Source organism: Schistocerca nitens, chromosome 9 (genome assembly GCF_023898315.1).
Source record: "Schistocerca nitens isolate TAMUIC-IGC-003100 chromosome 9, iqSchNite1.1, whole genome shotgun sequence".
In the NCBI taxonomy this organism is placed as follows: Eukaryota; Metazoa; Arthropoda; class Insecta; order Orthoptera; family Acrididae; genus Schistocerca; species Schistocerca nitens.
Window position 1 is genome coordinate 506558894 of NC_064622.1, and position 13440 is coordinate 506572333.

Below are 13440 nucleotides of genomic sequence, written 5' to 3' on the forward strand. Positions count from 1 at the left end.
AAACAGGACCTACAGCGGTGGCTGGAAGCACGTTCCATTGTTGTGATCGCGGTTGAGGGAGCTTGGCGGCATTGCGAAGAGTAAGTGCCCGTCTCACCGGCCATCTCAAGTGGCAGCTGCGTGGCGTCAGCAGGGGCAAGGGTCCCCGGCCCCTGCCCCGGCAGCATCCCAGAACGATGGCGACAGTGCGTTACCACCACGCACATCCAACAGCGACTCCCTTGACAGGCGGCTGCCTGTTGACGGTGTCCGTCGATGGTTACGGCGGTTGTGTCACTCTGGCGCCTCCTAGGCGATAGCCTGCATTACGACGGTGATCAGTACTAAGGTTGCGACAGCAGTGACGATTACGACCTGGTGGCGGCGCTAAATGACCGAGACTCCAATGCCCCACGACAGACGATGTTGACGACCAGGCTGCCGGTCCTTAAATACGGTTTTCTGCCTCTGATGTCTGCGGTTCTTCCCCAGTCGGTCGGTGGAATATTCTGGTGTCGCTTAGCTGGGTAACTGACCCGATTACTGCCCTGCATGTTGACACCCTGGCGTGCGGCGAGCTGGCCAGAGACGCAGTCTCCTCCCTTATGCTGCTTAAATCGGCACTCCGCTGACCCAATGACGCCACGGTATTGTAGCACTGAGCGGCTTCTGGCTCCCAGTAATCCTTCGCATTTTAACCACCGTCATTACTGCAGAATTCCTCCCTTAATCACTCTCATCCTTCGACCCTGTACACTGAGTTACACTCTTCGCCGCCCAAGGTTGGGGAATAAATCTATGCAACACACAAGAGTGTGTGTGCACAAATAGACGATGCCATATCACATCTTGACAATGCACACATCTCACATGGCTTTCTACCTACTGCGCCAAGGAATTTCGAACCTTTCCACAAAACCCTATTGTGTAAATGAAGAGAACTGGCATTAAAGGTATAACGTACAAAGTTTTGGCTAGATGCTTTGTACACCAGTGTAGAGATTTTTGCTGTAATGGAAGCCCGATAATACCACATGTAGAGACATTACAGACAATCTTTTTCGCTGGCCCAGTAGTGAAAGAAATCAGTCACAACTGGTGTGGTGTACACTCTGCCCTTTACTGTACATTACTCAGGAGGGATTCTGCATATTTCCTCATCTCTACAAACCACTCGTGCGTATGGCAAAGTGTACCTCCGTGGTAGTGTCTCTTCCACTTCCATTTGCATATGGAGCACAGCGAGAATGACTGCTCAGTTGCCTATGTGTGCACTGTAATTACCCTGACATTGTCTTTGGAGTCCCTTACGTACAATGTAATAGTATATTCCCATGACCTTCACGTAATACTAGTTTCTGAAGCCTTAAAGTGTGGGCATTTGGTAGACACCACCCGCCTGCCACTTCCACTTATTCGGCATTTGCGTGACACTCTCCCACCCACTGCCCTTTTTGATTATATTCAGTATCACCTGTTAGTTTTATTCCGTTTGGATCCAACACACCAGAATAATATTCACGTATGAGTTGCACAAATTATTTGTATGCAGTCCCCATTGTAGAATCACTGAATTTTTATGTATCCTGCTAATGTGGTCTGCCACCTGCCTTACCTATGACTGAGCCCATGTGATCACTAGTTTTATATCCCTGTCTTTTATTACCCACGTAATCATATGAGTCAACTGATTCCAATTTTGATCCACATGCATTGAAACCGTAGGATCTTTGTATTCTGTGAAATGCACACTTTTACATTTCTGACTATTTTCGAACCACACATGTACACCATGGGCTGTGTGACACTTCGGATGCATTCTTTTGTTGCTGCATGGCGCCTTCCAGAATGACGAGATGCCACGGAATGCCACAGAAACATATCCCAGGTCATAACGCTCCCTCCCCCAGCCTGGACTCTTCTGACGATTGTTGCAGGGTGGTTTCCACCTGTCTGATGGACATAAAACGTGGTTCACATGAAAATGCCACCTGTCGCCACTCAGTGGGCAGTAAGTTGCAGTACTGACGTGCAAACTGCAACCTTCATTGTCGATGAATAGCAGTCAGAATGGGTGCCTGAACCAGGCATCTGATATGGAACCACATACGCTGCAACGTTCGCTTAACAGTCGTTAAGGACGCACTGTAGGTAGCCCATTCATTCATCAGGGTGGCCAGTTGCTCAACTGTTGCACATCTATTCACATATAAATATTTCCACAGCTATCGCTAACCCATCAGCTCTGGCTCATGGTGCACCACAGTTGACTTCGCACCAAATGTGGGTGTCGTCATTTTGCCATGCACGGTATCTTTAACAACGGTGGCATGTGAATAGTTTACAAACTTCCCCATTTCAAAATGCTTCCATCTTTCACCGCAAAGCCAATGATCATGCGGTTTTGGACGTCAGATAAGTCATTCAGCTTCCGCATGATGACAACTTATCAATTTTCTGTGTGCCCGAACATGATTTATGTACCCCTCTGCCCCATACACAATTCCTACTTTTGCCAATTGCCGTTTGTGAGTAGTTATAGCATGTTGATATACGTCAAACATAGATGCTGGCCGCATTGGGGAGACTGCACAGTGCAATTTTATTGTGGGTGGTACAGGATAGAAATTTTATTTCTTACATGTGTTACCTTTTATTACTGACTGTGTTCCTGTATCTGCCACTGCATAAACTGCTTTATTGCAAAAAAAAATGGAACTGTGGTATATATTTCTTTTTAGACTGATCCACTAGCTCCTAATTTTGTAGCTGTATTTTCTAAGTTTTGAGCAGCATTACTTTGCAGTGTTCTTCTATTACAGTTTTGGAAGACAGGTTGCAGCTAGTACCCATGAGTCTGCAGCAATACCCTGTTTTGAAAATTCAGACTTTTATTATTATTTCAACACTGCCTTTGGCAAACTGCGAAGTTCATAAGATCTATATAGCCATTTAAAAAAAAAAAAAAAAGATACGAGCACCATTGCTTTATGTTTCTTCAGAGCAGCATTTACATATTGTACGTCATGTGCAGTTTTCTGATTCGGTTACCTATACAAATAACTAAGTTTTACAGCTCCTGCGGTCTATAGCTCGGCAGAATGCTGGGTCAGGCAGCGAGAGCGCTGTCAGAAGTCCCACTCGTGTGGCGTTGCACGGCGAGTTGCGTCACAGCCCCTGCAGAGTCCCTTCCAACATGACGTGAACATGAAGGAAATGCACTGAAGATGGACAGAAAGAAGATGTGGATAGAGGGAAAATCTGCTGTAGCAGTGTGATAGTACTCTGTGTATCTTGAATATTGCAGTGGTTTCAAATGCACCAAACATGCTCCTATCAAATAATTTTCAGCAATCAAAAATTTATAGGAAACTGGTGTTTACTACAAATGGAGTATTTTAGTTGAGTTTTCGCAGTAGGAGTGTTGCTCATCTTACATTATTTAGTAGATATCGATCATTGTCGCCGTTGTGCTGATACTGGAGTAATTACATGTACTACATTGTACAGATGGAAAGAATAGGTGAGAGGTGTATTTTTAATTTAAAAAGTAACGAAAAGTGAGGCAGTTGAGCTCATTTTGCCTTACTGCCGCGATGTTTGTCGGACCGCTTGCGTCACGTCAGCATGTCTACCAGCTTCTGCTTCTTGCTCTGCCTGGCCTTGTCCAGCGGTGTGTCCCCGTCGGCGTCTCTGGCCCCTCTGTCGGCGCCCGCCTCCAGAAGCGCTGCCGCCGCCTCCGCGTGGCCCCAGTACGCCGCCCAGTGCAGAGGCGTACTCGCATCGTCAGCCCTGGCGTTGGGGTCGGCAGAGGACCCAACCAGTAGCCGCACCACAGCCGCACTGCCGTTCCATACGGCGTAGTACAGAGGCGTCTCGCGCCTGTTGTTCCTGGCGTTCACAGACGCCCTGGCCTGCAGCAGAAGCCTCACAGCCTCCACACTTCCACTCGCTGCCGCCCAATGCAAGGCGGTGTTCCTGTTCTCGTCAAATGCCCGCACATATGCACCAGCTTCGAGCAGCACCCGCATCTCCTGCACTGCCCCCTTCTTAGCTGACTGGATCAGTCTCCTGTCCCTCTCTCGTTCAGGGAGCCTCCTGCGCAAAATCCATAAATGCTCAGCTTCTGCCAAAGCACACACCCCTGATGAAGAAAAGTGTCATAAATACAGAACTGTTAGCACTTCTAGAAACACATCTGCCCAGTGAATCTACAAATTCTCCCTTCTATGATACTTAACAATGGGAAATATCTGTATATTACAGTACAGGTAAACAACTGTACCATACTCAGTCACGCACATTTCTGACAGTGGAGCATGCAGACGTTAAACTCCATTGATACAGACACTTTATGCATACAACACTACTGTTTTAAGTGCAACAGTCCTTTCTTAAATAATCAGATCTCGAGGTATGTAAAGAAAATTTCCTGCCATGGCAGAAAAAAATTTTACTTAGTTATTCAGAAAGTTTCTTGATACAGTCTTATCAATCATAGAAAGCAACCATTTACCTATAAAGCAGTTATCCAAAGTATTCCAGACGTAGCAGTGACACACACCCAAACACACAAACTTCCCACCTAAATTCACGTGGCTGCTGTGTTTCTGAAGACAAGAATAAAACTTGTTGGCTATGGGAGTAAATTAATGTTTCATGCACTTGTCTAGAATACCATACAAAATACTGCACTAAGTACACCTTGGCTTCCTGAACACACTGTGCACTTCGCACCACTGATGTATGCACTGTGAAAGGCAGCGTGTCATTGGCATGTCACAGCTTCACTGCAATGAGCCTAATAAAAATACCTATTTTTATGATGAAAATTGTGTTTTGCATGTGCTCAGGAGGAACCTGAGTAAATGCTTTATCATCTAAAGACCACTGCCACCAAATTCGTTCTTTTGCTCCGCTAAGTGACATATTGCAGCTGTTAAATTCAACAATTATGAACTGATCAAGTAATTACTTCTTTTCTATTACATAAATAGTGCACATGCAGGTACTAATTTCAGTGTTTGAACTAAAACACAGACGCTTCATATACTGAAAAATCGATCACAGTGTTCTGAGAACTGTGTAAATTCCTATCAAATGATGTGACAGGAAGTGTGCTTTCTCAATGACTGTACAGAGGCCAAAAGCCTGGAAGCGCTTTTGACCAACACCGCGCCTCATTAGTAATGATACTAGTGCGGGCAGTACACCTTCGCCTGCATCTGGTGTGTGGACCCACAATCTGATGCAGACTACTGGCAATGGTGCAGGTTCAGTTATACAACACATACAGCACCTAGTGAGGTCAAAGTCACACCCACATATTAAAAAAAGTCGTACAAGTCCGAGTGAAACCCTTAGATGTAGCACAGGACACTTTAGTATGGAGCAACTACACTGACTCATGTAGAGATATTTGTCTATCACCACTGATGTTATGGTAATCACGATTAGTGACACTGTCAGACATTTACCTTACCACATGCTCTCAGTGGTATTGTACATTTTCTGGAAACCACACTTTAATTAGCAACTGGTTCCCTCATCATCAGTTCCAAGGCAACATCCTCTATGCTTCAAGACAGCTGATTTTCTTGGTGACTGAAGTACCGGAAGTCTGTATTCTGTCAGGAGAATCATATGTGCGCTTCTGCGTCTCAAGCGTTTTGGCTGTTACAAGGAGGGGAGCTATTTGCACTAAAACTATTGTTCAAGCAGACACACACGTCACGTACAGTGCGTGGAGATTCTGCTATACACGTGTGGTGTTACACCACTAATGGTGTGTCTCAGCTGCAAACCGGGTACAGGCGCATGTTACACCCAGGTGAACTGTGAAAGGACACCACACCAGGCAATTTGATGAGTCTCGTTCTTGCCACTGATGTCAATTTGTGGACCTGACGAAAAATCACATCTAAGAAACTCAATACTGTCAGCTCATAAACTTTCTTAGCATTTTTTCTGGAGTTTTTCCGAATACTATACACATATATACCTCATTAATCACGACGGATCAGTCCAAATCGTTGCAGCATTACCAACAATCTGGTTTTACATATTATTGGTTGCTTTAGCGTTCTTCCCTTATGGTACATACAAATACTAAAGAAGATGATTTAGTCAGAAAAATACCAATGACACCTTATAAACAAATAAATTTATGATAATGTAGTTTTAACTTTATGATTCTGCGAACGTTTTTCATTTATAATTTTTAGCTTTCATTTTTTCTCTAACGACTCTTGTAAAATATTATCAAAACGTTCCATCTGATCGTAGGCGGCAGCAACCAGAAGCTAACGTAAAAATATCATTCTGTTGTGGTTAGTAGTTTCGATAAAATGTACTTTGCATAAGCAAAAATGTAACTGATATCAATTTAATTCACTGAATAGAGATAATTAAATCATTCACCATAGAATGAACAAATATGCACTGACTTCATTGAAAACCGTTCTGACATGCTTAACCTGGACTATAATGTAATGTATTTGTAGTGACAGTTTGAAATTTGTACCACATCACGACTAGACTGGAGATTTGTTGTTTAGCATGATCAGATATCTTAAACTTTGTTTTAGAGCTTTCAATTTAGGAGATAGTTAAAAGTAGTTATTTATTGCTCAAGCATGAGTGTCTTTAACCATCCTATCCCTGAAATAGTGGTTTAGGGCCAGGGTGATCATTAAATTTTTTGTTTCAATTTTATGTGAATGTACGTTTCTCTGGTATTTAAAGCTATTTTTTTCCAATCATCCAGCTCGATACTGAGTTTAGCCTACTATGTGGGATTACATACATAAACTTAATACAATCCGCATAATTTCTCTCTGAGATCGGTTATTATCTGCTACCTAACAGCCTTGATTTGTGTGTTCAGCATAACATTGTTTGTTTTATTCCTTGTCAGTACCTGGTGACCTTGTAATATCATCTAAGATCATCTAGTTTGTGGGTCATCAGGCCTACGATCATAAAACTGTCCTTCCTGGGGTGGTCCAATGAAATGAAAAGCCGTATGGATCTAGGATAGATGTTGTTTTCCACTGTTTTCTTGTCTTCTATGACGTTCAGATACATTGCTTGACGTCCATGGCCTGCAACTCTCAGCAGTAGTCTTCTGCTATGGTACTAAACGCAGTCCTAAAGATCTGATCTGATCCATTATAAATGTTTTTTGAAAGCCTGCGACTGTGAAAACAATAGGTTTGTTTATAAATAAATCTTGTGCTACCTGTCACGATTGTTCTTTATTTACTTTTCGCACGACGCGTTTCGGGAAATGATTCCCATTTTCAAGTGCGATTTTTATGTGTATTAAGCCATCTTTGTAACTGTTTTGTTTATATAAGATATTTTCGATGTGTAATGTGTACAACAAATTGTGTGTGACGTTTAGTGTGTGTGAGACTCTCCACAAATGGACCATTAGAAAACTTAAAAGTCAACGAAATGAAGTAGTCTCTCACACATTGACAACATCAATAGAAATGTCTTAATGCACACAAAAAGCGCACTTGAAAATGGGAATCATTTCCCGAAATGCGTCGTGCGAAAAGTAAATAAAGAAAAATCGTGACTGGTAGCAGAAGATTTATTTATAAACAAACCTGTAGTCCTAACGATGTCGTGACGTCATATGAACTGATATAAGACTGTGTTCTGTTAACACATGTGGTGGTCAGTAGAAGGCGTGCTGATTGTAATGTCTTATTTTGCTCATGATATTCGCGGTCATGAAGGCTACCATGTGGACATGATCAGGTATTTTGTTCATGAATGTCCATCCTTATTGCACATTACTGTACAATACACAACGAGCAGTAACGGCTTACAGCCATCATCAGGGAGGTTACTAAATGCAGAAAACGCTAATGCCACAATAATAGGATTAATTGGCAGCAGAATAATCTACGAATATATAGAAAAGTTGATATGCCTCAAGCCATAACATACCATTAGGAATATTCTGATACGGATATAAACATGACGCAGTTTGTACACGTAGTTACATGAGCAAGTACTGGAGATGGCCTGAAAGCGTCCTGTAGATATACAGACACGAGCTGTAGCTGGCAGAAGTCGCTACTGAGATAGTAAAACAAATTTCCTGCGTCAGTGTCCCAGTTGTTTAAAGCAAATATGTATCGTCATTAATTAAAATGTTTCCACACAGCTAAAGTGTGTATCCAACAGTAAATTGTGAAGTATATTACAAAGCTAAAAACAAAAGAAAAAGAGAAAGAAATATGTAAAATCAAAGTAAAACCTAAAGGAAACCTTTTTAGCGAGCACTGTAAAAAAACTGACAAAATGGGACTAACTACAGTGGCCACTGGCTGCATAGAAAGCCAAATAAAACACTCCATAGAGAGGCCACGAGGTAGTGCTAGGTGGACAGTCCTCTGAATGCACTATCGAGCATTGACAATTTTAACGAAATAACTACTGTTTCGCATAATGACCTTTCATGCAGCTTCATATTTTATTTACATTCTCAGTCTAAGAGGTCATACCCGTTTCGGGATACTCCTTTTTGGTATGTTATGGCATGCAGGGGTTACTTCTTTATAAATTCTTAGATTCTTTCTAATCTTAATCTTCAGCCAGTTGAATCTATTATTGTTACAGTAGCGTTTCTTCCGTTTTGTAACAGATCGGCAATAAGCTGAAACCAGGCATTGTGAATTCTGTGATGGCTTAACTATGCTATTTACTAGCCATGCCAAAATATTTAGTCAGCATAGCGTAATATTGTCAATCTAGAACCTTGCAATTATGATCTGTTTCATTTCTCTGTCATGGACACTGCAAGCCCACAATAAATTCGCTAGGAAATATTGGTTCTGGTAAAATGTTCATAACACTCGTATGTACATGTAAACTCTCTACCAATTACAGCCAATAGCTGCTTTTAAAAAATCCACATTTATTCTATTGACACTCGTTACTTTATTTTCAAAAATGATTTCATCATCTTACATATTTCTTCCTGGTAAAAGTAAGTACGATGCTGTCTTGGCCTTCCACAGTACTTCCCCCTGTAATGATATGCTCCTGAGGATCCACTCATCTCTGGATTCACAAATAGGGTTATAGAAAGGTAAAGACAGTGCGTAATTGCTTCCCACGTCGAGGACAGCGTTCCGTCCTCGTCCATTGTCTCTTCCATTCGAGGCTACTTTGCCCTTCTGCTGCGTAATGCGTAAAGCCGTATTTCATCTTCATTGCAGTTCTTTGCCACACGTAATGGCACCGCTTGTAAGTATTACTCATATTATGCTGATTATCATAGCCTTTGTCCACTTAATCCTCTAAATATAACGTCGTTGTGTTATTTCAGTGTTTATTTATGCCTTGGAGGCACGTGGAATAACGTTTTGTGGTTTCCTACTGTCGCCCTTTTGTCACAGTGTCGTTGCTGTGTTTACATGTGTTGTCACCATTTGTGCAACGCTACTCTCAAAGTGCAGATGGAATATGTTCAGTCGCCACATGCTTCTGCCATGGCATATTTTTCCTACTGATCGGTTGATCCAAATTTTATAAGCACAGCACTGTTACGCACAGGTTACACAATTCTCATAAATTATGGATTGGTGGTTTGGGGACGTGAAACTGACTTCCAGTGGCATCCCACACGTTGCTATATCGGATTCAGATTAGGCAAATTTCGCTATGATGCTGCTCAAAATAATGTACCACTAGTCTTGCATTGTGACACAGAGTGTTGTCCTACTGAAAGACGACATCGCCGCTGCAAATCATGCAAAAAGATGTAGCTGGTCATCATTAATGTTCACGCAGTCATACGGCGTCAGCGTGCCGTAGATCCTTACCCCAGAAAGCGCTGGTGAATGTCCCCTGCATCACAATACAGCCCTCAATGTCCTGTGTCTGTGGCACGGTGCGCGTTTCGAGCAGCCCAAAACGTAATTCATCTGACCAGTAGCACGTTTACATTGCTCTCCGCTCCTATCTCAATTATCCTTTCCCCTCTGCAATTGTTGGGTCAACATAGGAAGTCGCAGTGGTCGTCTGCTACAGATTTCAATTTTCAGTGATGTGCGTTGAACTGTACACTCCAAACCACTTGTGCCTGCAGCAACTTTGTACCCTATCGTCATATCTGCGACAGATCACCGCTTATCCTACTTTACAGACTTGGCAGGCCTGAGCACACAGGCTTCACAGTCCTTCTTTTATCACTTGCTATAGATGGACTCTAGGACGTGTCTACCAGAAATGGCAAAGCTAGATGACTGTTCACATGCTACAATCCCTCAGCATGTATAGCAAGTGATAAAAGAAGGACGGTGCATCTATAGCAAGTGATACAAGGAGGACAGAGAATTATATATATATATATATATATATATATATATATATATGTGTGTGTGTGTGTGTGTGTGTGTGTGTGTGTGTGTGTGTGTGTGTGTGTGTGTGTGTGCATGGCAAAGCAAGATGCTGTTGTTGCAAAGCTAATATACTCAGTCTCCTTTCTCAAAATCGCTATGTCAGTGGAGTTCCCAGTTTGTGGTTTGCATGCACCATCGATAGAATTATTCCTTTGTTCCTGCTCCAATTATATACTTTCTTTATCACGTCACGTGCCCACGGCGTCACTGGCAAGTGTACGGTGTCAATATACTCCTACTGTGGCCTGCTGTATATGTACAGTGAGAGGTAAGTGTTGTGCATATACAAAGTTTTCTCATTTGTACTAAAATTAAAGTTTGGTTTCTGTCTTATTTTCTAATCTCACGATTTACATGTTGCCCCAAACAGAGAGCTGAATCTGTGGTGCCACCGCCAGACACCACACTTGCTAGGTGGTAGCATTTAAATCGGCCGCAGTCCGGTAGTATACGTCGGACCCGCGTGTCGCCACTGTCAGTAATTGCAGACCGAGCGCCACCACACGGCAGGTCTAGAGAGACGTCCTGGCACTCGCCCCAGTTGTACAGCCGACTTTGCCTGAGATGGATTACTGACAAATACGCTCTCATTTGCCGAGACTAGTTAGCATAGCCTTCAGCTACATTTGCTACGACCTAGCAAGGCGCCGTATTCAATTGATATTGAGATTCTATTAATGTATCATCAAAAGCGATGTTCTACAAATGTGGATTAAAGTTAAGTATTCCAGAAGCTACGTACTTTTCTTTATAGAATTCATTACGTATCCTGTTTCAGACCTCACGCCAGCCTGCGTGAGTTTAAGCGCGTGCCTTTCGGCTTCCTCTCATTGTGTCTAGGCTGTCTCGTCTAGACACAACATATTTGGGGACGAGTCTCAAAAGAGGATTTAGCGTTCGTATTGCCCTAATTTACTTGTGTCATGGCTCGCCACATTCTCCAGATGTACTGTCCGAATTTTATCGCTTGCAGAATCAGCAGACGCATTCGTTATTGGATGCCCTTGGACAGCTCGTCCGGGGTCAACATGCAATGCAAAATGATGCGGCCGCCTCCGCTCGACCGCTACCGCAGCCACAACACGCAGTTGCACCACCTTTTCGTCAATTCGATGCGGCAATGGAAAGCTGGACGGAGTGGTCACGCCAATTTGGATTCCATCTCGCCGCCTACAGAATTCAAGGTAACGAGCGGCAGCCTCACTTATTGGCGTGTGTAGGGGTGCAGACGCACCGTGTGATAGTGAAATTATTTCCCCGCCGCGACGTAGCAACTCTGTCCTACGAAGAAATTTTGTCTGCTTTAGATGCATATTTCAAGGAATCAGTCAATGTAGTTGCAAAAAGGTATACTTTCTTTCATACAAAATGTACGGCCGGTCAAACTAATCGGGAGTGGGTTGCAACTTTGCAAGGCCTTACTAGCGATTGTGCTTTTGAGTGTGAATGTGGACTCCCTTATTCAGATACTATGGTGCGTGCTGCAATTGCACAGAACGTTTCTGATGTTCGTATCAGGGAACGGATTTTGAAACTAGTCAATCCCTCCCTTCAACAAGTGATAGACATATTGGATAGGCAAGACACACTTGACTTTGCTCAGGAATCATTTGAAACTTCGCCAGCTGTGTGTCATATTAACTGGCCCGCCGGGCGCGCTGCACGAAACGGTAAACAGCCCTCGCGCCCGTCCGCGCAGCCACGTGTGCCGCGCCAGCATGCAAATGCAGTGAAATCATGCCCGTGGTGTGCAACCAGACATTCGCGTGAGAATTGCCCATCACGCCAAGCTATTTGCTTTTTCTGTAACAAACATGTTCAGAGTGTTTGCCAGAAAAAGCTCAGATCGGACATTCACAACCATTCCAGGCCCTTTGCTTCACACCTGAATCGGAATCGAACCACGAACACTCAGGCTCGTGAACCTTCGCCCATGGACATTCATGTAGTTAATTCCACTCCGCACAGTGACACTCCCTCTACAGTGACTGTGTTCGTCCCACAAACAGTGTGCGTTGAAGTTGCCGGAAATCACGTCAATTAGCAAGTGATTCTGTACCAGTGTCTGTTCACGTTGCACAAAACAGTCGCTCTTGTCGTCAGCGGGACAATAAACTTTTTGTAGACTTGGACATTCTTGGCCACGTGGTCCCATTCCAGCTCGATACCGGAGCTGCAGTTTCATTGATCAATAAAGACACGTACAAACAACTGAGCGCACCTCCGTTGCGTGCCACAAATGTTAAGCTAACTACATATTCAGGTCAGAATATCCCTGTGTTAGGACAGTGCAGCCTTCTTGCAACATACACGGGACAAACAAAACTTGTGTCATTTTACATTCTTCTTCTGCAGTGAACTTGTTTGGTTTAGATTTATTTCAGTTGTTTAACTTGTCTATAGTAAATCAGGTCCTATCAGTGAACCGGACTCTGCCTTCAGCCAGTGTATCTCGTCTATGTGAAGAATTTGCAGACATTTTTGCACCGGGCCTTGGTTGCGCTAAGAACTATGAAGCACATTTGGAACTGAAAGTTGGCGCGCAACCGAAATTTTTCAGAGCGCGCAATGTTCCCCACGCATTGCATGATGAGGTCGCAAGAACATTACACGAATTGGAATCACAAGGTGTGATTGAACGTGTGCAGGCTTCTCTCTGGGCATCACCCTTAGTAATTTTGCCAAAACCTTCCAGAAAATTGAGACTTTGTGTGGACTTCAAGGCAACAGTGAATCCACAACTAGTGATTGCAACTTTTCCTTTACCCCGCCCTGAAGATCTTTTTGACAAACTGTGCCCGGGTAAATATTTTTCGAAGTTGGACCTAGGAGATGCGTACTTGCAAATACCAGTGGACGACGAATCCCAGTGCGTCTTGGTGGTTAACACGCATCTTGGTTTGTATCGGTCCAAAAGACTGCCATTCGGGTGTGCATCCGCCCCTGCATTGTTTCAGCAATATTTGCAAACTGTTTGTGCCTCGGTCCCAACTGCAGCAAACTGTCTGAACGATATTGTGATCTTCGGAAAGACAGA

At 43.4% G+C, this 13440-nt stretch overlaps 1 protein-coding gene across 1 annotated transcript in view; it reads right to left on the minus strand.

Annotated features, from left to right (window-relative positions):
* Positions 1–2946: 2946 nt before the first annotated feature.
* The window catches only part of LOC126203191 (putative ankyrin-containing lipoprotein Lxx09580), a 65531-nt gene continuing 55037 nt past the window's right edge, over positions 2947–13440 (minus strand). Inside the window, exon 6 of the mRNA XM_049937434.1 lies at positions 2947–4077. Within this exon, the coding sequence (XP_049793391.1) occupies positions 3597–4077 (481 nt within the window). The 3' untranslated portion in view covers positions 2947–3596. The remainder of the gene's footprint in view (positions 4078–13440) is intronic.